This window comes from Chlamydotis macqueenii, chromosome 25, assembly GCF_036417535.1.
Source record: "Chlamydotis macqueenii isolate bChlMac1 chromosome 25, bChlMac1.mat, whole genome shotgun sequence".
Lineage (NCBI taxonomy): Eukaryota > Metazoa > Chordata > Aves > Otidiformes > Otididae > Chlamydotis > Chlamydotis macqueenii.
In genome coordinates, this window is record NC_141580.1 from 4,740,837 (window position 1) to 4,764,525 (window position 23,689).

General features: G+C 65.4%; 3 protein-coding genes across 3 annotated transcripts; 1 reads left to right on the top strand and 2 right to left on the bottom strand.

Moving 5' to 3' along the window:
- The first annotated feature begins 6,025 nt into the window (after positions 1-6,025).
- Positions 6,026-12,385, top strand: HAP1 (huntingtin associated protein 1). The gene is made up of 15 exons (XM_086766686.1): positions 6,026-6,122; positions 7,970-8,046; positions 8,178-8,294; positions 8,400-8,500; positions 8,638-8,746; positions 8,873-8,951; positions 9,078-9,208; positions 9,290-9,364; positions 9,438-9,575; positions 9,666-9,730; positions 9,827-9,994; positions 10,107-10,420; positions 10,521-10,739; positions 11,198-11,300; positions 12,004-12,385. Exons 1-15 carry the CDS (start codon positions 6,026-6,028, stop codon positions 12,383-12,385), a joined length of 2,175 nt encoding a protein of 724 aa, XP_086622812.1.
- Positions 12,386-13,131: 746 nt separating this feature from the next.
- On the bottom strand, positions 13,132-13,575 carry LOC147597759 (gastrin/cholecystokinin-like peptide). Its single transcript, XM_086766885.1, has 2 exons — positions 13,377-13,575; positions 13,132-13,256 (listed from the first exon to the last, which is right to left on the bottom strand). Exons 1-2 carry the CDS (start codon positions 13,573-13,575, stop codon positions 13,132-13,134), a joined length of 324 nt encoding a protein of 107 aa, XP_086623011.1.
- A 4,701-nt stretch (positions 13,576-18,276) lies between these two features.
- EIF1 (eukaryotic translation initiation factor 1) lies at positions 18,277-19,692 on the bottom strand. The gene is made up of 4 exons (XM_086766876.1): positions 19,541-19,692; positions 19,029-19,192; positions 18,804-18,905; positions 18,277-18,498 (listed from the first exon to the last, which is right to left on the bottom strand). Exons 1-4 carry the CDS (start codon positions 19,569-19,571, stop codon positions 18,454-18,456), a joined length of 342 nt encoding a protein of 113 aa, XP_086623002.1. The 5' UTR covers positions 19,572-19,692; the 3' UTR covers positions 18,277-18,453.
- Positions 19,693-23,689: the final 3,997 nt, after the last annotated feature.

Here is a 23,689-nt window from a genome sequence, read left to right on the forward strand (position 1 = left end):
CGAGCCCCGGGCCATGCTATGCCAGGTCCACCGGTCCCCCGGGGCCATCACAGGCGGCGGCTGCTGGAGCCCCCCAGAGAATTTGCCTTGTCTCCCTTTTCCTGGCGCTCGGCTGCCCCCGCGGCCCCACTCCCACTCGTGGGCTCCGACACCCGTAACACATTTCTACACTTTGCCACCGAAGCCTTCACCCCTCGCCCGGGTGAGATTTCCCGCTCCCTTGGCGTTACTGGTCTGGGGTCTGCAACAGGGACGGGGTCCCGGGGATCCCAGGGGTCGGTTTGACCGCAGCAGAGCCCGGCTGGGGAGGGGGCTCGGTGGCAGCGGCCGCCGTCCGGCTGTGCTTTGTGGTCGGCGATGCCTGAACCAGGAAGTTTTTGTGGGAGAAGGGAGCGTTTCCCCGCTCGGCAGGGAGAGGCTGACACTGCTGAGGGTGTTTCTGCAGGGGGAAGGGACCGGAGGGGTCAGGCCCTCGGGCACGGGGGTCTGTGGCGGGGGTAGAGCGTGGGGTGTCGGGGGGCGACGACAGAGCTGAGCTCTGGGCTGAGGAGCCAGTTCCGGCCGGGAAGCCAGGCAGCAGGTGGGACAAACTGCCGGGGCCAGAGTCCATGCCCAGTGGCCTTGGGTGCAAGGAGAGACCCATTTCTGAGCGATGCTTTGGGCGGATGCTGTCGGGATGGGACGGAAGGGGCTGCGGGAGCCCCATCCTGGCCATGGCCATACCCTGCCGCACACCACAGCGGGGATGCTCCCAGCCCGGGGGGCTCTGCGGGGGGACATCCCCTGGGCTGTGGCAGGGCAGGGCTGTGCTTGCCCCTGTCCCAGCAGCGGGACTGAGCCACTGCTTCGCCCTCGCCCCGTGTGTCGGCCCCACTGCCCTGCAGCCCCCCGAGCCTGGTGCTTGCAGAGGCTCCCGGCTACTCGCAGCCTCCCCAGCCCCAGGCTCCTGCCGCAGCAGCTGAGGGGCAAAAATAGCCCTCAGTGAGCCCAGCCGCCCCAGCGCCGCTCAGCTGCCGCCGGCACCCGGGGCCAGGGTGGGGAAGGGGCTTCGGGTTGAGGCCAACGCGACCCCGCTGTGAGGCTGCGCGGGAGGCAGGGAGGCGCCCAGGCAGGAGCTGCGTGACGGCATCGGGGCAGGGCAGCGAGCAGCCAGCGCAGGCCTGCATGTGCACAGGGGCGCGGGCTGAGCTGGGGCCCCGCGTCTCCTGGCCCGCTGTCGCTGGACGGTGCCCCGGACCCACCATCCTCCTGCTCTCACCCCGCTCCCCGCCAGCTCCATTGGGCCAGGTCTCCAGGTTGTCGCTGGTGGCCAAGGGGACGGCGGGGTCCAGGAGGGCGATGGGAGCTGCCGGCACGTGTCTGAACAGGATCGCCCGTGGGGTGAGTTAATGTACGTGCAGGAGCTGGGCCAAAAGGAGACGCTGGGCTCTGGCAGCCCCGGCCAAGCGCTGACTCAGCAGCCGAGCTCCCTCCTTAGAGCCGGCGGCAGCGCGGCACCTCAGCACGGTGGGTCCCCTTCCTTCTCCGGGAGAAGCAGGGAGGGAGAGGGTCTGCGAGTCTGGGGCTGGGGAGCTGTTCTCTGGGCAGCACGGTGCAGGATGGGGCCGCATAGGTCTGGTGGTCCCAGTGTGGTGGGCAGAGGGCTGTGGGGGTGTGGGTGTGCTTCGGGGTGTCCCTCCTGTCCCTGCCCTGCGTGCCAGGGTGGATCAGGCCTCGCTGGAGGGAGGTGCAGGGTGGCCTGGCCTGGGTGCTGTGCATGTGACAGAGACCAGGAGCACATGCCAGGAGGGAGGGCAGTGGTGCCCTGGCACAGTGGTGCCAGCAGTGGCTGCAGCCCGAGCCAGGGCCACCGGAGGTGACAGGAGAGCAGGAACGTGTTGGTTTTATGGCCCGTCTCGTGATGTGTTTATGGCTGGGATGGGACAGCCGCAGATGCTGCCCAGCCCTGCCCTGGGCAACCTGGCAGGTCCCTGCTCTGCATCCTGGTGCTGATGGGGTGGAGGATCGCGGCCGAACTTTGGTCTGCAAGGTGGGGCTCCCGCGAGAGCTGCCGGCACCACAGCCGTGTCCACCCACTGCCCAGCGGCCCGCTTCCGCAGGCAGGGACACGGCTGCCATCCTGGGGGGAGCAGGGTCCTGCCCGGTCCCTTCAGAGCATCCTCTCTCCTGTCTGGTGCTGGCGCTGATCCGGACATCACCAAGGGTTTGCTTTGGTGCTGAGCTCCCGCATCGCGTAGCAGCTGCCGCGGCGGTGGCGCTGAGCAGGTACACTGACGCGGTGCCATCCCCAAAACCGCCCCGCACTCAGCAGCAGGTGGAGGCTGAGCTGGGGCCTGCCTGGGCACTGGCTGTCCCCGTCGTCCCCCTGTCCCCGCAGCAGCCCGCGGGCTGGCTGGGGAGCAGGGACGCCTGAGCCCTCGCCGCGCTCTCCAGGTCTCCGCAAGCCCCCGCGCCTGGCAGATGCTGCCCCAGGGAGGGGGTTTGGCCAGCCAGTGGGATGCTATGGGATGCGCGGATGCTTGACCGTGGGGCTGGGGTGCAGGATGTGTCCCCGGTCCCCAGCGCATCACCCTGACAGCTCCTTCTCCCCAGGCAGGGGCCGGAGAAGGGACTCTGCTGCCCGCCAGCGCCGCTCCAGGGAGCCGGGGAGGAAGGTGCTTCTCCCCATGGCAGCCGGCCCCCCCACGTAACGCCAGCCAAACTGGACACCGCGGTCCCCCAAGAGACCCCCCCCGGCCAGCACCCGCCCGCCCACCACCTCCCACCCGGCCCGGACTCACGGTCCACTGCCCTGCCCCGCGCCGGCCCCGCACCCCACGGGTCGGCTGCGGGCGGACGCCGCGATGTCGCCACCGTCACCGGTGGGTACAGCCGGGCCGTGCTGGTGGCTGGTCCTGGGGATTGGGGTGAGGGGGGGCGAGGAGCTGGGGCAGCTCCGGGTTGGTCCTTCGTGCTGTCTCCACCGCGTGGCCGGTGCTGAGCCACCGTCCCAGCACCCCTCGCCCCACGGCGACATCCCCGCCATCCCTGCCCTGCGGTCCCCGCGCCGCTCGGGAGGTGGCAGCAGGACCCTGCCCGCAGGCAGCGGGGGGGGGGTTTTGAGGGGGAGCGGGGGGGTCCCTGTGTGCCACCCTTAGGGGACCCCAGTCCCTCCACGAGTGGCTGTGGGGACAGAACCATCAGCCCCAGCCCCCGAGGGGACAGACTGGGCTGAGGAGTGCGGGAAGCGCTGCCCCACCATGGCCCCTCTCCTGCATCCCCCTCCTCCCCGCTGCCCCCCACCCGCGGGTGACACCGTGTCCCCCCTGTGTCCCCAGAGCCGTGCAGCGGCGATGTCCCCGAGGTGGAGATTGTCAGCCTGCTGGGCGAGCCGCTGCCCCGCTACACGCTGCGGGCCGACACCGTCTTCGGCTACGACCACGATGACTGGCTGCGTGCCCCCCCCGGTCCCCCAGAGCCCGTGGCGCCCCTCACCCCCCAGCAGATCGAGGAGACCCTGCGGTATTTCCGTGAGTGCCTCGTCCTGCGTGTGGGAACGCGAGGGCAGCGGGGTGTGGGCAGGGCTGTCCGGGCTGGGTCGAGGCCGCGAGGGCAGCGTGGGAGCTAATCGCCGCTAACGGGATTGACAGGCTGGATTTCCTCGCTCTGAACATCCCGGGCTAATTCTGGGAGCGGCTTCTGCTGAGCCGAGCTGAATGCTCGGAGAGAGCCTCCATCGTCTCCCGGGACCCTCTGCACCCCCTGTGCCGTGGCTCCCCAGGGTGGGACACCGGCAGGGGGACGGGGCAGGTTGTGCCGGTGGCCCCCGGTGCTGCTGCCCCACCAAATATGACAGTGGCTGCGGCTGCTGGCGAAGGTCCCAGAGCCGTGGGGTGCAGGCACCCAGGGGCAGGCACACACAGCCCCCGTGGTTGGGTGGGGGTGATGCCCCACTGCGCGGCGAGGCCCCTTCCCAGCGTGGGGTCAGGGTTCAGCGGGGGGCACGGAGGGATTATCTCTGCTTTGCTTCTGCCTCTAGCTCGCCTGTGGCTGGGGCAGGATTAGAGCAAGAGGCTGGGGGGTGGGATGTGGGGCAGAGGGAGACAGATGGGGCTGAGGCCCCAGCCCCTCTCCCACCCCCCTGCCTGAGACAGGCTGGGCTTGGGCCAGACCCCTCCGTCGTGCCCTGCCCGTGCTTGCAGCCTTCCCCATCCATCAGCTCCCTCCCCAGGCAGGCCGCAGGGCCACCAGCCCCCCCCCGGCCACCAGCACCCCCCTCCTCTGCAGTGACAGCAGAGGGGCTTGAGCCCCAAACCCCGTTCATGGTCTGCAGGACCCCAGGCACCCAGTCCCCTCTCCATGGGGAGACCGATGCTCGGCCCCCGGGAATGCCGTGGGTCACGTTTCTCCGTGCCTCCGACGCCACTCGCATGTGCCAGCGTGGAGGGGGCCTGCACCGCCTCATCCCTTTCCCCAAATCTTTAAGCTGCCGTCAGAAATAGCCCCCTGTAATCTGCTTGTGCAGGGACGCAGGGACCTGTCCGGAGGCGCAAATCCCTGGGCAGCGGATTAGGAAGAAGCGGCTCCCGCCTGCCCGTGCTGAGACGCGCGCTTGTGTCCTCGGGGTCCCCGGGGCGGGTGCCAGGTGAGCTGGCTGGGTCCCAGCCCTCACGCTCTGCCGTCACCGGGAAAAACATGGGTGCCAGGAGGAGAGGCTAGGACCAAGGGCGCCTGGTCCGGCCCTGGCTTTGGGACGGTACGGCGGGCCATGGTGTGGGGTCAGGATCCCAGCGGGCAATAATGGCATCGTGCGATGGTGAGGGCCAGCTCCAGCCCCTGCCTCATCGATTCACCCATTAGTTCGGTACTAATGAGGAACGGCAACGGGGGCAGGCAGCATGCGTGTTGGCGTGACCAGCATCACGCTCAGCGCGCCGTGGCGTGGGGTGCTCGGTGCAGCCCCGCTGCCCTCCCGCCCGCGAGGCTCGTGCTACGTGCCGGCCGGCTCCTCCATAATTCAGCGCAGAATGATTTATTCAGCTCTCCCACTTCCGCGCTGCCTCCGCAGGAGCGCGGCTGCGGGGGAGCTGGGGGTGCCAGGTAGGGAGCACGGGGCAGCCCGGACGGGGTGGGGGGGCCAGCGCCAGTCTGTGGTCAGGGGGGTCCTGAGTGGGGCAGGTTGGAGGGGGACAGAAAAACCCTTTCCTGGCTCAAGGTCCCAGCACGGCAGCGGGTGGCTGAGCGTGCGGGGTTTGTGGTGAGCTGTGCTGGTGACGATGGGGGGACACAGGCCCAGAGTGACGAACACGGCTGCTCAGGCAACGGGCAGGGAGCTATGGCAAAGGCTGTGCTGTGGCGTGACGTGATGTGACCGTCGTGGGGACCCCAGCCCCGCACACTGACTGGCTTTGGGATGAAGGACCCAAAACCTCTCTGTGTCTCTCCAAAGGGACAGAAGCTGTTTGTGTGAGACGTCTCTGGGGTCAGCCCTGCAGAGCTGGGACCCCCGCAGCGTCCCCTCTCAGCGGCTGGCGCTCACCGCCGTCCACAGGGACCCGTGTGCCCAGACCTCGCTGTGTCCGTGGGAGGTGGGACACAGAGCCCGGCTGCGCCAGCCCCACTGGGCTGGGCAGGGCTGTCCTGGTGGGTCCGTGGGGTCCCCAAGTGGGAAGCCCGGTCCCGGGGTGCCTGTTTGGGATCGTGTCCGTGGGGTGTCCCGAGGGAACCCAGGCCCAGGGTGCCTGTTGGGGAGCGTGTCCGTGGGGTGCCCAAATGGGGCGCTTGGTCCCGGGGTGCCTGATGGGGAGCGCATCCCCAGGACTCCCGTGGGAGCGTGCGGCCGCTGCAGCAGAATCCACGCCGAGGCGGAGAGAGGGGAGCGGGCAGCCCCTGGCCCCCCCCAACCGCGGCCACCGCCCCCGCCCCGCTCCCGCCCGGCCCCGCCCCCGGCCCCGGCCCCAGCCCCGGCGGGACGCGCGCGGGCAGGTGCGGGCGGACGGGGCGACCCTACAAATAGTGGGGAGCGGGCGGGGGGGGGCTGGGCGCGATGGAGATCTGGAGCAGCCCCGCCGCCCTCGAGGAGCTGAACGGGGACGCGGAGCGGGGCGACGGCGCCGACCCCATCGCCCGGGAGCTGGAGGAAGGTGAGGGCGGCCCGGGGGGCTGCGGGGGGGGCCGGGGTCTCTCCCCACCACCACCACCGCGTTTCCCACTCTACGCTGCGGGGTGTGCAGCGCCCGGTCCCGGCGAAGCCACCGCCCGGTCCCTTAGGGTCCCGGGGTCACCCCGGCCCCGGGAGGAGCTGCCCCCGCCCCGGCGGTGGCGGGACGGGGTGAGGGGTCCCTGCCAGCTCTGCGTGTGCCCGTGGGGATGGGGTTCTCCCCTCCGTGGGGTGAGGGTCCCCACGCCGCGCCGGATCGGGCCCGTGGATGGGGCGGTGTTTACGTGTTTGCCAGCACTGCAGCCCCCAGCACCGCCCGCTCGCTCCAACGGCACGGATGCTCATGCTCTAATTATTTCCAATTAGCGGCCCAGCGGCCTGATGAGGCGCAGTTGGGGACCCCCGCAGGGAGTGGGCTCTGCTGGGCTGCGGGGAGGGGGGGCGAGGCTGGGGTTGGGGTTGGCCCCTCTCCCTGCAGACGTGCCCACTGGCGTGTGGGGCCGGGACATGGGGCAGTGGGGACAGGACACGGGGGTGGCAGGTGGGGGCATCGCCATGACAACACACACATCATTACACAACCCCAGCTGGGGTGGCCTAATGGGATTTGCGTGGCTGAGCCTTTCCCGTTATCCCACTTTGTCTGTCCAGCTGGGGAGCATGGCCCCGGCTGGGGGTGTGAGTCGAGCCCCCGAGCGCAGCTGGTGCCGCTCTGCCAGGGGAAACTGAGGCACGCGCCCTTGGGGCAGTCAAACATCAGATGGGAGCATCAGGAGCAGCCGTGCGGGGCAGGCAGGGCCCGGGGCGCAGGCAGGGCCCGGGGCGTCGTGCTGGCTGCCGACACCCTCCCACCGCGCGGCTCCGGCGCTGCCATCTGGGTGCGTGCCCGGCGCTGTCTGGCAGCTTCTGCAGGCGCAGTTGGCGGGATCGGTGCTGGGGGGACAGACGTTCCCCGTCCTCGCGGCACCTCTCCCTGCCAGAGACCCAGATAGTGGCGGTGGAGGGGGGGAGGCTGGGCTGCACCCGGGGCCCAGGCCGGATGCGGCGGTGCTGCGTGGTGTTGGCGTGGCACGGGCACCCTGCCTGCAGCCGCCCACTCGTTGCTCACAGCTGCAGCTGGAGGGGCTTCGGGGTGGGTGCGGGGCGCAGCATCCCGAGAGGATGGGCTCGGCTCTGCCTCGGCCGGTGTCTCCAGGGAGAAACTAGGGCAGGGCTGGCTTCTCGGGGGGAGATCTGGGGGAGGGAGCTGGGGACAGACTGGAGGGGACGCTGCCTGCCAGCCTGGCTCTGTGTGGTGCCACGCGCTGCTATTTATGCTGGAGCTCCAGCCTGCTTTTTGCTGGAGATGTCACCTCCGATCCCGTCTCTGCCGCCTGCCTTTCCCCATCCCTCCTTCCCGTCTGCGTCTCCTGCGGAAGGGCTGGCACCCCGTCGGGGCTGGGGCGGTGGGTGCGGCGAGTGGGGCTCGGTGTCTTTCCCGCTGCCCCGAGATGCGGGCAGGGTCGGGGGTGAGGTGGGAGCACCCTGTTTCACGTGGGGCTGACTCAGCAGTGAGCATCCCTCCCCGCCTCTGCCCTTCACCATGGCCGGTGCTGCCAACCAGGTACAAGGTCACTTTTGGTGATGAGTGTGGAGCAGCTGTGTGCTGCCTGCAGCGGCCACCTCCCATTTCCTCCACCGTGTGACCCTGGGGACAGCAAGTGCTGATGGGGAAGGGGTGACAGAGGGCAGGAGGCAGCGGGGGGACAGTGCTGAGCCCTGGGACGGTGCTGAGCCCCCGGGCCGGCACTCCTGCAGTGTGGGGCTTCACCCTTCGCCCTTCTCCCCCAGTCCTGTGCGCTGAGCGGGTGGTCAGGATCACGAAGACCTACCACGACATCGATGCTGTCACCAACCTGCTGGACGAGGTACACCACTGCCTGCCCCACCCATGGGCTTGGATTGGTGGGACCCCGGGGATGCAGGGGTGGGCGAGGGCTGGGGAAACCGGGACAGAGCACGGGATGGGCCCTGGCCGATGCAGAGCTGCCCCTTGCAGAAGGAGCGGGACCTGGAGCTGGCGGCGCGCATCGGGCAGTCCCTGCTGAAGCAGAACCGGAGCCTGACTGAGCGCAACGAGCTCCTGGAAGAGCAGCTGGAGTTGGCCAAAGAGGAGGTAACGGCCCCTGCACGCACGGTCCTGGCCTTGGCCCCCCACACGCCCAGCCCGGGGGCCACCATGGTCCCCTTGGCCGTGCCCTGATGCCCCTTCCCCTCCCAGATAGCGCAGCTGCGCCACGAGGTCTCCATGCGGGATGACCTGCTCCACTTCTACACCACCACAACGGAGGAGAGCGAGCCCACCTCCGCCACCTCCACGCCGTGAGTAGGGGTCTCTGCCCCATGGCTTGCCCGTGGCCGGGCTGGAGCATTGGGCTGGAACCGTTGCCCTCCCTGGGGTAGCGCTGGGGCTGGTGCTCCCTTCCCTGGGTGCTCAGCGCCCTTCCTGCCGTCCCCAGGCTGCGCCGGCAAGAGTCCTCGCTGTCCCTGCACCAGTACTTCCAGTACGACACTTTGCAGCAGAAACTCAAGTGCCTGGAGGAGGAGAACCAGAAGCTTCGCATGGAGGTGGGCAGAGCCGGCTGGTGGGACGCCGCTCTCTGTGCCCACCGCTGCCGCGAGATCTGAGCTGGGCCCTGGGGGAGACTGGGGGTCCTGCCTGTTACACTCAGCCCCTCCGACCATCTCCCCTAGGCCACAAGCATTGCCACTGAGACCTGTCAGTACGAGGACCAGGAGCAGCAGCTGATGATTGACTGTGTGGAGCAGTTCTGTATGTGGGGCTGGACTCGCATGGGGGGGCAGCTTGGGTTGGGGGGGGTCTGCAGGCACGGCTCAGCATCCTTGCGTGGGCCAGGGGCCCGTGCCCCGGTGGTGACGGACCCCGGGCTCTCCGCAGCCGAAGCAAGCCAGCAGGTCGTGTACCTCTCGGACGAGCTGGCCCGCAAGGCGGAGGACGCGGTGCGGCAGCAGGAGGAGATCAGCCAGCTTCTGGCGCAGGTGGTGGACCTGCAGCAGAAGTGCCGCACGGTGAGCGTGTCCTGCCCACGCTAGGGGGTTCCGGGGGGGGCGCGGGGTGCAGCTCCCTGACCTGCCTGCTCCCACCCGCAGTATGGCTCGGAGGTGGAGGAGCTCCAGCAGCACTTGGCCGTGGCGAAGGAGGTGCAGCAGCAGCTGCGGACAGAGGTGAGCCTGGGGAGGGTCCGGCTGGGGGGGTCCTGCCCCACCCCCGTGCCTGAGCCTGCGTCCCTGCCCGCAGCTGCGGGACCTGCAGGAGAAGTACGCCGAGTGCGGGGGGATGCTGCAGGAGGCCCAGGAGGAGGTGAAGAGCCTGCGCAGCCGCACCCTGCCCAACAGCACCGTCGGCCGCTACGGCGTGCCCAGCCTCCTGCCCGTGGTGAGCGGGGGGCGCGGGCAGGGCTGGCAGCGGGAGGGCTGGGGGGCTTTGCTCTCCCCTCTGCTGACACTGGGTCCCCCGTGTCTCCAGGACTCGCTGGCGGCCGAGATCAAGGGAACGATGAGGAAGGGGACAGACAGCTCCTCGGAATACAAGTGGGTGCTGGTGTCGGCGGCTGGTGTTGGGCTGCGGCTGGGGGTCCCGGGGGGGGCTGGCTTGAGGGTCCATCCCCGCCTGCTTCCTGCCCGCAGGAGCTACCTGCGCGTCTTTGAGACGGTGAAAGCGGTGAACCAGGCGGCCAAAGCCAAGTCTTGCTCCGAGTCTCCCCACAACGCGTCGGGCTCCAGGCAGCTGTCGGCTGCCCCGTCTGGGGGGGGCAGCACCCCGTGCACCGGCTGCTCCGGCTCGGAGGGTGCCCAGTGAGTGCTGCAGTGGGGGCTTGGGTTGGGTGGGCTGGAGGAGCTGGGCTGTTGGTGAGATGTTGGTGTGGGACCATGGCCCCCAGCACCCTAATGCTGCGCCCGCCGGCAGGGGCGAGGGGGCTGCAGAGGAGCCCCGGGCGGCCCCGGGCCAGCGGGACCTGGAGGCAGCGGTGCAGCAGCTGTCGGTGCGGCAGCAGAGCCACGGCTCGCAGGAGCGCTCCTTCTTCGAGGTGGAGCGGGAGCACAAGCTGTGGCGGCTGAGGGATGGGGAGAGCTCCAGCGGCTTCCTCACCCCCAACGAGAGCATTGTCTCCACCGGGACCAACTACTCTGGGGGCTCGGAGCTCACTGCCGGCTCCGGCTTCTCCCTCGGCTCCCTCACCTACCTGCCCGACAAGCTGCAGATCGTGAAGCCCCTGGAAGGTGAGGAGCAGAGGGGGCTTCCCAGTGTGCAGGGCTGAAGATGCCGAGAGGGTCCCATGCCACCAGCTGAGCCCCCCGGCTGTGTCATCCCCCCCCCCAGGCTCTGTGACGCTCCACCACTGGCAGCAGCTGGCACGGCCCAACTTGGGTGGGATCCTGGTGCCCCGTCCCGGGGTGCTCACCAAAGACTTCAGGCAGCTGGACATCGATCTGGAGGAGGTCTACAGTCTCAACGACCTGGAGGAGGACGACGTGGACGCTAGCTCCTTCCAGCTGCTCCCTACCTCAACGCCTGCCAAAGCCAAGGAGCACCCCGGGGGTGAGCGCAGGGCGAGGGAACGGAGGGGACACTGCCCCGGGGCTGCCCCTGCCCTGCCCAGGCTGCTCCCCGCATCCCCCTGCGCTGTCCCCTCTTGCCTGTCCCTGCCACCCGCCCGTCCCCGCGGGGATGCTCCGTCCGCAGCTGCACGAGGGCCGTTCTGCGGCCGCCCTGGCAGGGTGAGCCCTCGCCCTTGCGCCAGCGTGTGCCCGCTGCAGCCCTGGCGCGTGGAAGGGATGGGGCTGTGAGAAACGTCGGCTCCTGGTCCCGCTTGTGCTCGCAGCCCCCTCCGCTGAGCCAAAGCCGGTCCCAAATGCTGCTGGAGATGCGCCCTACGCATGCAGCTTTCTCCTCCCAGCCCAGCTTTGGCTCTCCCCTCTGCCCAGGGCCCTGCTCTCTGCCTGTGTTGTGTCCCCCCCCGCCCCACCCCATAACCCCGTGTCTCCTGTCCCTTCCAGTGTTCCTCTCTGTTAACAACCTCCCCCAGACCCCGTCTACCTTCACCTTCACCACCTGCCACATCCTCCACCCCACCACCGAGATCACCACGGTGACACCCAGGTAAGGCGTGTGGCCCTCCACCGCCTGCGCTGCCTGCACTGCCACCCCGCCATTCCCCTACCCCTCTCCTCACCCCATGCTTGGCTCCGTGCAGCTGGAGGAAGCAGCGGGCTGGGGGCACCTGCAGCCCCTGAGAGATGCGCAGCACTTGAACTCTCCCCCAGCTCGGCTGCTGGAGTGGCTGCGTCCCCGGGGCTCTGCACCCACTTGGGGGGCTGAAGAAGACCCTTCCTCAGGGGCGACAGAGCCACGCTTGTCCCCGTTCCCTGGGCAGGGACATAGCTTCGCCCCTCTGCCTCACTCAGGATCTTTCCCCAGGCCGGGCTGGGGCAGCTGGGGTGCCCCCCAATTAACGAGGCTTGGCCCTAATGAGCCCCTGCAGGGCTTGCTGGGGGCTGGTGGGGGATGAGTTCACTGCGCACTGTTGGACAAAACCCTGCCTGTTCGGGAAGTGCTTGTGGAGCAGCGACCGTGTCCTGTCCCCTCCCTGCTGCCTGGGGGGTGGGGGGCATGGCCACAGCCCCTCAGCCCTGGCTGCCTCGGGGTGGGTGGGTGATGCTGTGAGCAGGGGGTCTTCCCCCAGCCCGAGGCTCATGAGGTGAATGAGGGAAGGGGGTCCTGCTCTGCCTGTGGACCCATGAGCAGCATCCCCCGGGCCAGGGCCCTCCACTGACCCCCGCCTCTGCTCTGTCTCCCCCTCCAGTCCACGTAACGCCATCGTGCCTTCTTGTGGGCCCTTTGAGGGGCTGAGCCTCCGCAGCCCCTCACCGCAGCTGCCTGCCCCCGGACCCCCCAGCAACCCTGTGGGACTCATCAGGCTCTTGCTGGTGCGGGGCATCTCTGCCTCGGTGCCAGGGACCGGGTTGTGGTGGGCTCCCCTGCTCCCCTCCCAGGACCTCCAGCACGCTGACACCCAGCCCTTCCCCACGCCCGGGGGGCAGGACGGACCCTCGCCCAGGAGCAGCATCTTCAGCTTGAACCTGGTGGAGAAGCTGCGGCGCCTGGGCCTGGACAAGGTGGTGGCCAGAGGGGAGATGTCCTACGCCCGGGGAGAGCGCAGGGGAGCGCGGGGTGCGCTGACGTGATGCTGCGGGACGAGACGCATCCTCTTCATCGCCCGTCCGTGGGGAAACGGGGATGGGATGGGCTTTCAGCCCCAGCTCCCGGGACCCAGCCCCGGCTCGTGGGGGCTTTGGCCGGGCCGCAAGGACACGAGCCCGCGGTGCCACGCGGCCCTAGGGGTCCCGTCTGCAGGGAGTGGTGTGGGGCGATGCTCAGGGCGGGGCAGCTGCCCCCGTCCCTCCTGTGGGGGTCCGGACCCTTTGCAAGGAGCTGGTTGCTGGCAAGAAAATCCGGTCCTACTGCAGCTGAGCCTGTCCCAGGAGCGAGGGGCAGCCTCCGCCCTTGCGCCCTGTCTGGGCTGCAGCAAAGGGCGATGCCCAGGTGGTCCCAGGGAGACTTTCCGCCCCTGGCCAGCATCTGGGCTGGATTTTAAAGGAGGGGGGGGATTTAAGCTCTTTCCTGCCCACCGAGTAGCAGTAGCACCCCCAGCTCGGGGGACACCTGCGGTGGGTATTTCTGGGGGCGTAGCTATGGCATCCCTCGCCCCAAGCCCTGCCCTGTCCCCTGTCAAATAAATGTGAAGTCACAAAGTGGCTCACGTGTCTGCCGCGGTGGGTCTGTGTCCTGGTGGGGCTGGGGGCAAATCCCACCTGTCTGCACCCCCCCAGCAAAGACGTGAGCAGCGGCAGCCGTAGTGCCAAAGCTTTATTGCAGGCAGAGACAGGCACCGAGAGTGTCGGTGCTCTGCATGGTGCGGTCAGCCCAGCAGCTACACAGCGTCGACCGAGTCCTCAGCGCTGCGGCGGCCGAAGTCCATCCAGTCGGGGTAGTAGTGGTCGTGCAGGGCCTGCGTCCCCTCGTCCCCGTGCACATAGCCCTTGTGCTCACCCAGCTCTGCCAGGGCAAGGGCTGAGGGTTAGAGCTGCCTTGGGCTGGGGGCTGGCAGGGAGCTGCGCTGTGCCTTATGGCCCCCCCCCCCCCCCAGCGCTGCCCACCCCGCGCCCCCCCCAGTACCTGTGAAGACGTGGGGCAGGAACCGGGAGATGAGGTGCTTCTGCTCCTGGGACAGGGCCTCGGGCCAGTCCCGCCGGACCAGGCTGGCGGGGAGGCGGCGGGGGACCCCCGCAGCCCCCGGTGCCTCGGCCGCGGGCCGGCACAGGCAGGTGGTCGCCGCGACGGCGAGGAGGAGGCCGATGCTGAGCTGCGCCTTCATGGCTGCGGGGACAGCGGGCGGGGAGCGGCGGCCGAACCGGGGGGCACGTGCTCAGCCTGCGACGAGGGGCTGCCCGTGGGGGCTCAGTCCCCAGGACCCCTCCCTCCCCCCCGGCCTGGTCCCCAGCTCCCCTCCGTCCCTCTCCCCCAGCCTCTCCCCAGTCCCCTCCGGTCTCACCTGCTGCCTGTGGGGCTCAGTGCGGGGCTCGGTGCGGGGCGGGCGGGCTCGGCCCCGTTTTTAACACCGCGGGGGCCCCACCTCGGGGCGGCCCCACCTCGGGGCTGGGGGGTGGGGGGCGGGGGTGCGGGGTGTGCTCGAACAGAGGGATGTGTGCACACACAGGCATACAGTGTGCACACACACCCACATACGTGTATAGTGCGCACACAAACGCACGCGCACATACACACAGGCAAACACGTTCATACATGGACTGAGTGGCCTGACAGCGAGCACGTGCATGCACATACACACAGCTACACATACAGAGTTATTTTCACACATAAATCCATACGGACATACATAAATATGTATCTAGGTAGAGCTACCCACACACAGCTTTGGTTGCATGTATGTACACAGAAATGTATGTCTAGTTATCGAGCTATAGAACACCCCCCACCATATACACACACACACAGATATATATATGTATTCATATATACATAGATATGCAGGGTCATAACCCCCCCCCCAGTATTTATGCATGCAGACACACACACACATATAAATAGCTTGCCCCCACGCTCTCCAGGCAGTCTGTCCCTGAGCCAGTCACATGCAGCTCCATACCTATACAGAGCTATAGGCACACACAGAGCGCGCACACAGAATTGTGACCGTGTGTAGGAAGGGACATCTGCACTGACTGACCACAGCACGGGGCATCCCTGTACGCCTATAGATGTGGGGAGAGTACCTATGGCCAACACACAGCTGTCTAACAAGACACATAATGAAATGCATACAGAGCCTATACAGACCCCCCCATCCCCCCCCCCAATATAAACGAAGGGCGATGTAACTGTGGCGCTACATACAGACGCCCAATATGTGTGGCTCTAGGTGGAGCACATATGGGGCAGCTGACCATGGTTATGTATAGCCCTATATAAAAGTCTGTGTCGCTATCCCCACACACACATATATACATGCACACAAGATGCTATGTCTAGGTTAATATACCCTATAGATTCAGCGGTAGATGTAGCTACAGACACAGAGAGAGCACGCATGCCCACGTACAAGCGCGTGCACTCACATACACATTTATACGGGTGGGAGCTCTGTAGGGCAAATGTGTCTTTCTCCACGCGTAGCTGGCTCTGTTAAAAGCACCACAGGCAGCAGCAGCTGTCCAGACAGGTGTCTATACGTATGAGACAGCTATACATAGCGATACAGAGCTACGGCGAGGGGGTGGATACACGTGTGTATGTGTGGGTCGCTGTGTATACACACGTATAGCTGTGCAGCCCATATGGGGCATTCACCCTGCTGCCACGCACATGCATGGTTTTCTTACTCTGCGTGTACATATAGATGTACTTACATGTGTGTGTGTGTGCATCTATGCACCCCCCCACCCAATTGCCCCCTAAGGCCTCCAGCCATAGGCGCACACACGTGTCGATAGCTATATGTATACATAGGCATACATGTGTGTTTAGACAGATACATAAGCTGTATCTAATACACCTATACATATAATACATATGTGTATACAGACACACATACAGCGGTATCTATCTGCATGCCTACATCTCTGTGTGTGTGTATCTACATATATATAAGGGTAGATATAGGTATAAAGACACGTGTGTGCGTGTGTGTGTGACAATATATGGGGCCAGTGGCCCTGGCAGTATAGACACATACATACATACGTGTATATGTGTGCACACATAGGTGTACTTACGTGCATATGTGTGGAGAGGGAGAGAGAGAGAGAGGGAGGGAGGGAGGGAGGGAGAGAGACCACTCCCTCCCCCCCGCACCAGGGCCAGCTGTCCCATATAGCCTCCATCCACGTCAGCCTACACGCATGCACGTTTGTATCTATACGTGTATATACGCACACATGGATGGCTTTAGCTAGGTACAGAAGCTACTGTACCTATTACACGCATGCATGTGTGTGTGTGTCCACACACACGCCCCCCGCTGAGCATACAGACCTGTCTACACCCCCACACTGCTCTGTATGTAGCTGTACGCACACACGCGTGTAGCTATAGGTACAGAGGTGTGTGGCAGCAGGGGCGCTCACAGGGTCTGGGGGTGCCCCGGTGCCCCGGCTGCTGTGTTGTGCCCGTCCCTGCGGTGTGGGTCCAGCACCGACCCCGCTGCAGACAGGCACCAGCCGACACCTCTCTGCCCTGGTTACAACCGCGCTGGTGCAGGGGTCCCTCCAGCGTCACGGGGTCCCCGGGGGGGGGGGGCTGCGCCTCTGGCCCTCGGGCGTGGTGGAGCTCACAGCTGGGACCAGCACAGCACTGGGAGCTGAGCCCTTTGCCCCCGGGCAGCCCATTGCTGCACCCCTGCACCTCTCCCCACACCCCAAAAAGCTTTGGGGCTTCCTGGAGGGGCTGCGCCCCTCTCACTGCCTCTGTGCACGGTGACAGAGCCCAGAGCTCCGGCTGCAGACACTCGACGCCACCCCAACGCCCTGCTGCCAAGCAGAGCCTGCTCGAGCGCCTCCCCAGCACCGGTCGCTTCTTTCAACATCGATTGTTCCTCTTGCGCGTGTTTACCCTCATCTCGTCGTATTTGTGGAGAACATTTGTCTCACTCCTTCGATAAAACACGAGTGACATGCGATGGGTCGGGTGCGCTTCGCTGTCAGTCCGTGCCCCCGGCGCTCGCCACGTTTGCCGAGAACGCTATCGGTGCTCCTCAAACAACCCCCAAACAAATGGCCTTTGAATGGGCGGGCAGGCAGCAGGGCACTGGCACCTCCCATCGATTGCTCGCTCTGTGGAGTGTTTTCTCACAAGGAACAAACAAATTGTTTCCCCATTTCTGGCTTTTAATGGCTCAATCTGGGCCAAATGAGCCGGCAGGGTGATGACGGTACAGCGGTCGCTTCCTCCAGTGCAACGGGCTCGGCCACCCCTTGACGCAGGTTTGCAGCCTGACCCGCGGGTGCTCGGGCTGGACCCTTCTGCACCACGACAGGATGGGCGCAGGAGAGGCAGGCAAGGCCGAGCTCACAGCGGCCCTCGCCTCCAGCTCTCCTGGCCCCCTCTGGGCCGCGCTGGCAGGGGGACGCTGGGCAAGGGAGGCTGGACGTCGCTGGTCTCCTCAGTGTGCTCGTAGCCGCCTCGTGTAATTGCCACAAATCGGTTTCTGAGAGCAAAGTCTGCCAGGAAAGTAAATGGCTCAAAGAGAAGCCAGCGCTCCACCACAGCGCGTGGAAAAGCGCTGGAAAGTCAGGCCGGTGGCAGGCGGCGAGTGAACACAGACTCCTGTCCTTCGAAAGCCGCCAGAAACGCGAGCGGGTGCCCAGGCAGCTCCCTGCATTTGTGCCATGCTGCAGGGTGCAGGTGAACCTCGCCGAAACATCCCCATCCTTGCAGCAGGCGCACATCCGCAGCCAGTGCTGCTGCCGCTGGCCGGACAGGGCCTCAGGGAGGAAAAAGGCCCCTCAGGTCCCAGCCAGGCTGCAGAGCCTGGCCGCAGCGAGCGGCCCCTCCTTGGCGCAGCAGTTTCTGCGGAAGCAGAAGTGCTGAGCGGGCAGCCAGGCTTACAGGAACAGAAGTGGCACAAGACACAGTACGAGGGTTAAACTCCAGCCCAGGAAGGGAACGACTCACCCCCAGCCCCTCGCAGGCTCCAGCTCTCAGGGAGCTGAAGGCCCAGCAGCCCGGGTGCTCACATGGGGTCCCAGAAACGCTGGCCAGGACCCCGCAGAGCTCTTGGAGGGCTGCACATCCCACCCCAGCGCTGCGGAGCCGCTCACGCTCCCACCAGCGAGAGGGCAGCTCGCCCAGCTGCTGCTCCAGCAGCACCAAGCCACTGCTTTCTGAAAGCAAGGCACTCCAGCTCCATAACGCAACTCAATCCACCAAGCAAATGCTTTTGAAAACCATTTTTATTTAAATAAGACTTTAAATACAGTACATAAAACATTAAAAATGAAACCAAAGGTCTGTTACTTCACAGGGCATTAGGCAGCAGTTGCTAGCGACACACAAGCTCCGTGGCTCTATCTACAATGACACTCGTTACATTAGTTCGGAATTGATCCCTTGTCAAAAGTTTAACCCAAGGTAACGGCTCCTTCACGCACGCCAGCCCGGTGTCTCGGGGTTTGCGCCGTACCAGCACCCGCCAGGCCTGAACAGCAGCCATCCAGCCTCGAAGTCCCTCTTGGGTTACTCCTCTTGCTCCAAGTCAAGCTTCCCCAGAGCCCTCTGCCAGCAGGAGCCGACACTGCCTAGAGGGAAGGTGCCATCTCCCCGTGCCGCATCACGGCCGGCGCTCGCTGCCTCGCTCCGTCTGGGACCGCGGGAGGCACCGCCAGATTTACCGTCCCTCGAAATGGAAGAGCAGCTGGACTGAGGAGCGACGCGGGCAGTCTCCGCACTGACAAGTCGAGTCCCTCGGCTTAGCTCGGAACATCTGGATACTTTTAGCTTCAGGCTGGACCACGCCAAACGCCCGATTTACCTCTGTTAAATGAGGGACAGCAAGACGAGATAGCATGGGCTCTTGTCAGTTTATTACATCACTGAATTACACTAGTCCAGACTGAACAGTGGACCCAAGATCATTACATTACACAAACCGGCTGGTTTTAAACTTGTGACAAGGGACAGATGGGCATTTCATGGTAAGGAAATCTTCTTGCATAAAGCTTCAGTGACCCACAGGCACTTAAAACCCATGGACTTTCAGCTGGTCGTCTTTAGCCAGTCCAATCTGCAAAAAAGAAAATGCGCTTTACAGCACGCCGAAGCGGAGAGGCCTCTGCGCGCACCCGCGCTCTGTCTACGCCGCAGACCTGTCCAGCTTCTGCCCGCCCCTAAATGAAGATTAGGCTGCAAGTGCAAAACCTTGCTGGATGGTATTTGCCTCAAGCAAGAATTTCAAGAACAGAGTGAGCGTCCTCCGTCAGCCTGCTCTTTTAACGCTAGGAAAATCAGAACCCGCGTGGCTGTTAAGACAGAGACTTAAGTTCAGTTTAAGAATTAGCTGGTGCATGGAGCAGAGCAGAGGAACCCTACCTCCACGAGGAACTGGCATATGTTCTTGCGCTGGTCACCTTGCAACTGAATCACTTCTCCATATTCAGGGTGCTCAATTACAGTACCATTGCAGGCAAATTTCTGCGATAGAGAGAAAAGTCTCCTCAATGCGATACCAACCGCTAACGCGCCCCCAGGTGCCACCGCAGCCCCCCAGGAGGGGGACCCACACGCCGGCGCCGCGGAGCCCGCCGCAGCCCCCACCTTTTTGAAGGCCTTCACCAGTTTCTTTTTATCGTAATCATCCGCGATGCCCTGGACTGTGGTGAGGGTCTTCCTGCCGTTCCGCTGCTGGATCCTTATATGGATGTAGTCCTCAGTGCCGGCAGGGAGCAGGTCATCACCCTTACTTGCATCAGCAAAGGGGTCTGCGGAGAGCGCCCGTCAGACCCCGCTCCGCCGCGCTCCCCATTGGCCGGCCCGCCCGCCCGTCAGGAGCGCTCCCCGCCCTCCCCCCCCCCCCCGCGCTCCCCATTGGCCAGCACGCCCACCCGTCAGGAGCGCTCCCCGCCCTCCCGCGCTCCCCATTGGCCGGCCACACCCGTTCCACAAGAACAGGACCCGCCCCCTCTTCCCCCCCCGCCCCCCCGCGCCACCCGGCTGACGCAACCGGCCCCGGGAATAGCAACTGCGCCACGGGGCGGGGCCGGCCAGGGCGGGGCCGCAGGCCGCTCCCCCGGCCCGGCCCGGCCCGGCCGCCGCACAAAGGGCCTCACCGAAGGGTTGGAGGTTCTGGATAGCGGACATACGATACGCTTCCCTTCCCTCGGCGGAGGCGGCGGCGGCGGAGGAGGCGGCGGGCGCGGCGGGGCGAGCGGGTTTCGGCGGAGGATGCTCTCGCGGCGGCGGCTCGAGACGCTGTCAGGGGGGCGGGACTGCCGCCGCCCGCTTATATACCCCCACTGTGACGCCAGCACGCACGGCAAGCGAGGGCGGCGATTGGCCGCCGAGCGGGAGCGTCACGCCGCACGGACGAGCGCGGCCGCGCCCCGGCGGGCCCGACGGAGACGGGCGCATGCGCGACAGAGGCCCGGGCCTGCCTCGCGCGAGGCGGCGCATGCGCAGTGCGGCGGGCGCCTGGCGGGGCCCGGGACCGCGCCGTGCCCGAGCCTCGGGGGTCCCTCGGGGTCGCGCCCGCCCCGGCCCCGTAGCCCCCGGCCCCCCGGTCCCCCCTCGCCGGCCTCGCCCGCCGCCTCTGCCTCCCCGGCAGCCCGCAGGGCCCCGCTCTGCGGCGGGCTTGCCGGGCTGCGGGGCTGGCGGAGCGGTGCCTGGCGGGGGGCCTGGCCCGGCCCCCGCGGTGTGCGGCACAAGCCCGGGCACAGGGCGGGATCGGGAGCTCGGGGGGAGACACGGCCCTGGGGTGCTGGACGAGACCCCTTGTGCAGCCCCCCTTGCCTGGTCTGCTCCGTCCCCCGACGTGGCCCGGGGCAGCGGTGACCGGCTGCAGTGCTCTCCGGACAGACCCGGGCGCGGGAGCCCAGGACAACGAGCCCCAGTTCGGTCGGCGATGTCCCCGCAGCCCTCGTGTCCGCACGTGATGGCCAAGGGATGCTGGAACGCCGAACAGAGGTGGCACCAGGGCCCGTGGCGCTCCCGTGGGCGCACGAGGTGTTTGCTCGCCAGCCCGCGTTGCGTGGAGGGGGCCTGGGTTTGCGCCAGTCGGGCAGTTTGATCTCCCGATGACCAAAACACGCAGGTCGTCCCCCACGCTGCCGGCCCGGGGGTGGCACTGCCTCGTCCTGTTCCCCCTCACAGCCTGGCTCTGGCCTCGCTGAGCCCAGCACAGACCGGCGTACCTGCCCTGTGCTCCTGCGCTGCGCTGCCACGCTGCTTCGGGGGTGACCCGTACGAGCGGCAGCCCGAGCAGCCTCAGCCTGATGTTTGTCACTCCGCTGTCACCACGATGGCAGCCACACTTGAAGCAAGTGCAGCGCCATACGCAGACAGGAATTGGGCTTCCGCGCTCCTTTTCCAAGGCTGCTTGGCAGGGAGGTGCTCTGCGGACAGCAGGGTGCTGCGGAACACGATGTTCTTGAGAGGGGGCCTGGGGGCTCTTGGATGCCGAGGGGAAACGCTCGAGGTATCGTCCGAATCCGACTGACAGGAAGCTTCTTGTCCTCTTCAAACATGTGAAACTGGCCTCCTTGCGCTTACTGCATTTCAGCTCAGCGGCTCAGACCTTGGCACACTGAGGGTGAGCTCAGTCGCTCTTTGCGGTCCTGCGTGGCCGGTGCAGCACGGCTGGCGGTGGCTCCTCACCTCCCCAGTTCCCGGCTGTGCTGCACGGCTGGGGGATCGCAACGGCCTGGCTGGGCCGGGACATCCCAGTAACCCTGGTCACGGCGCGTGGAGAGGGGCAGTCGCTGGCCTTTTGCGGCGTGCTGAGGCAAAGGTGTTTTCGATAGTGGGCTTAGCAGAGCGACAAGCCCAAATGTGACCTGGAGTGGGGGTCTGAGTCCTGATTTGGGGGCCAGGAGCCTGAGTCCTGGTGAGCTGCTAAAGAAAGACAATTTATTGCTTGCCTGGTGCCTGCTGTGTGGCTTGCAAACTGCCGAGCGTCTCCCAGCACTGGCTCGGCACAATGCGGAGCGGGGGCTGCTGGCAGATGAGTGTTGCTCCAGCTCAGAGATGTATTACATATTCTAAAAATACACCGAAACCCCAAAACAGTAAATCTCCTACACAATTAATGGGGTCAGGAGCCATATAGACGCAGACGGAGCACAAACTCTCCTCTGGGAGCTGGTTACAGCTGCGTACAGAGCGGGAATGTCATCCCCAGGGAGAGCTGGGTCTATGGCGGGGCCTCTGTTGGGCTGTGGACCATCCATCCCAGAGCTTGTCGGCTCCTTTTAGATCTGCGGCCTCAGCTCTCACTGTGTAGGCGTTCCTGCCCCGCTTTGGGAGCCACCTCTGAAATACTACGTGGTTTTGGCAGGTTATTGGCATCGGGGTGTGCTGCCGCCTGTGGGTCCTGGCAGCCATGGCCTGGTTTAGATGTCGCGTCATTCTTGGGGGCTTTATTTAAGATAAAGGCAAATTGTTTCTCTCGTACTAGGTAGAAGGAATGGTCTGTGTTGCTGCATTTCAGTGTCTCTCTGGTGTTTCTAAAGCATCCGTTGCTTTTGTACGTCCGTATGTGACAGATCAGCTGGAGAACTGGCTTACATTTTCACTAAAGTGTGAACTTGCTCCGTGACCATCATGAGCAAGCAGATGGTTCTTCTGTCTCCTGTTCTTCTGATCAGATTTTCGTTCTGTCCCAGAAAAGGAACCGTCTCTAGCAGCCAGTGTGGTGTATCCAGACAGCAGAGAAGCTGAAGGCATTTACCCTGCATCTTTCTGCGCATGGCATTTCAAAGTCCTTACTCCAGCAAAGGCACTGTTTGTCGCATTCAATGCCGAACACTCGGACGGAGTCGTTGGTGCCTCCTGTTTCATCTCTGCGGCTGGGCAGACTGGTCTCCCGCCTGATGTTCACATCAATTTCTCGTCTTTCGGAGCAGGATTCAGAGCAGGCATCTGCAGGCTCGGGTGGCTTCGGCTGAGCAGCGGGGCTGAGCCCCCTGCACCCTCCAGCCTCTGCCCGTCTGCTGGGTGCTCGGTCCCGACCTGCTCCCGCCCGCGGGACGTTTGTCCCGGGCTCCCCACGAGGTGGCAATGCTGATCTCCTTTGCGAGAGCCGCTCTTCCCGCAGGTGGCACCGAGTCGCTGCAGTTGATTTTATGCCCAGTTCCTGGCAAATCACCATCTCCCTGCGTCCTCTCCAGGCTCTGTGCACAGGAAAACCCCAGCGCGGGGAGCTGCCAGGTTTGGTTTAGGGTCAGCAGGAGGAGCAGAGAGGGCCCAGGGCAGCCTGTGTCCTTATTGTCCCCTCAGTCAGGGGGGCTCTGGGTCGCGCTTTGGGCTGGGGGTCCCTAGCAGCGAGTGGTACCCGTGGACCGCAGAGGGAAACGCTCCGGTGGTGAGGGCAGGGGCTGCCCAACATCCGTGCCCCCGCTAGTCCTGAGGATTTCAGGGGGAAACGCTCCCACCTGCAGCTGCGTGTGTGCGGCACGACGGCCTCGCCACCCTGGAGCGATGCAGCTCAACCCTGCGTGCGGGGGTCCTGCCGTGGTGGTTCCGGGTGCTCACGGGTGGGCGGCCCGCCCTGGGTTACTGCAGGTCTCTCCCTTTGGGGTCCCGCATGGCCATTTCACCCTGTGCTCCGAGGTGGGGGCCTCAGTGGCCCCCCAGCACACCTGGGAAGCGCAGCAGAAAGGGAGGAATCGCCCCTGCATCTCCCGCAGCTCAGAAATGCCCTCTGGGCCGGGACATTCCTAGAAACCAGCTTTTCTCCTCTCACATCCTTCCTCCAGCTGTGACTGCACAGACTTGGATTCGGGATGAGCTGGATTTTTGATGTGCAGCGTTTGATCCCATTAATCAGCAAAGGCAGCGCTGACAGACATGAGCCCTGGTGATTAACCTGTTCCTGGAAAGAGCTGAGGAACCCTGTTCCGGGGAAAGCCCAGCTGCCGCGGGGCCGGAGGCAGCACAGGGAATCCCAGACTGTTTGCTCTAGTGCCACATTCCTTTTCCTTACACAGCTATTCCTGACAATTCACATCCCCAAGTTTGCAAACCCTGGAAGCGTTTACTTCACAAGCACGTGAATCGATCTGTGCCCACCTGAGGCCGGGGCCGTGCCCTGCGGGACGCTCTCCCTGACGCCTGTCCTGGGCTGCATCAAGAGGAGCGTGGCCAGCAGGTCGAGGGAGGTGATCCTCCCCCTCTACTCTGCCCTGGTGAGACCCCACCTGGAGTACCGTGTCCAGTTCTGGAGCCCCCAGCACAAGAAGGACATGGACCAGTTGGAGAGGGTC

What these genes read in the sequence shown, in the direction of transcription:
- HAP1 (XM_086766686.1), top strand. Translation starts at nt 6,026, where the DNA reads ATGGAGATCTGGAGCAGCCCCGCCGCCCTCGAGGAGCTGAACGGGGAC. An exon ending in CGCCCGGGAGCTGGAGGAAG is followed by an intron (nt 6,123 to 7,969) that starts GTGAGGGCGGCC and finishes CTTCTCCCCCAG; the next exon opens with TCCTGTGCGCTGAGCGGGTG. An exon ending in TGCAGCAGAAGTGCCGCACG is followed by an intron (nt 9,209 to 9,289) that starts GTGAGCGTGTCC and finishes TCCCACCCGCAG; the next exon opens with TATGGCTCGGAGGTGGAGGA.
- EIF1 (XM_086766876.1), bottom strand. Translation starts at nt 19,571, where the DNA reads ATGTCCGCTATCCAGAACCTCCAACCCTTCG. An exon ending in TGGTGAAGGCCTTCAAAAAG is followed by an intron (nt 18,906 to 19,028) that starts GTGGGGGCTGCG and finishes TCTCTATCGCAG; the next exon opens with AAATTTGCCTGCAATGGTAC. An exon ending in TATGCCAGTTCCTCGTGGAG is followed by an intron (nt 18,499 to 18,803) that starts GTAGGGTTCCTC and finishes TCTTTTTTGCAG; the next exon opens with ATTGGACTGGCTAAAGACGA.
- LOC147597759 (XM_086766885.1), bottom strand. Translation starts at nt 13,575, where the DNA reads ATGAAGGCGCAGCTCAGCATCGGCCTCCTCCTCGCCGTCGCGGCGACC. An exon ending in CCTGCCCCACGTCTTCACAG is followed by an intron (nt 13,257 to 13,376) that starts GTACTGGGGGGG and finishes TTGCCCTGGCAG; the next exon opens with AGCTGGGTGAGCACAAGGGC.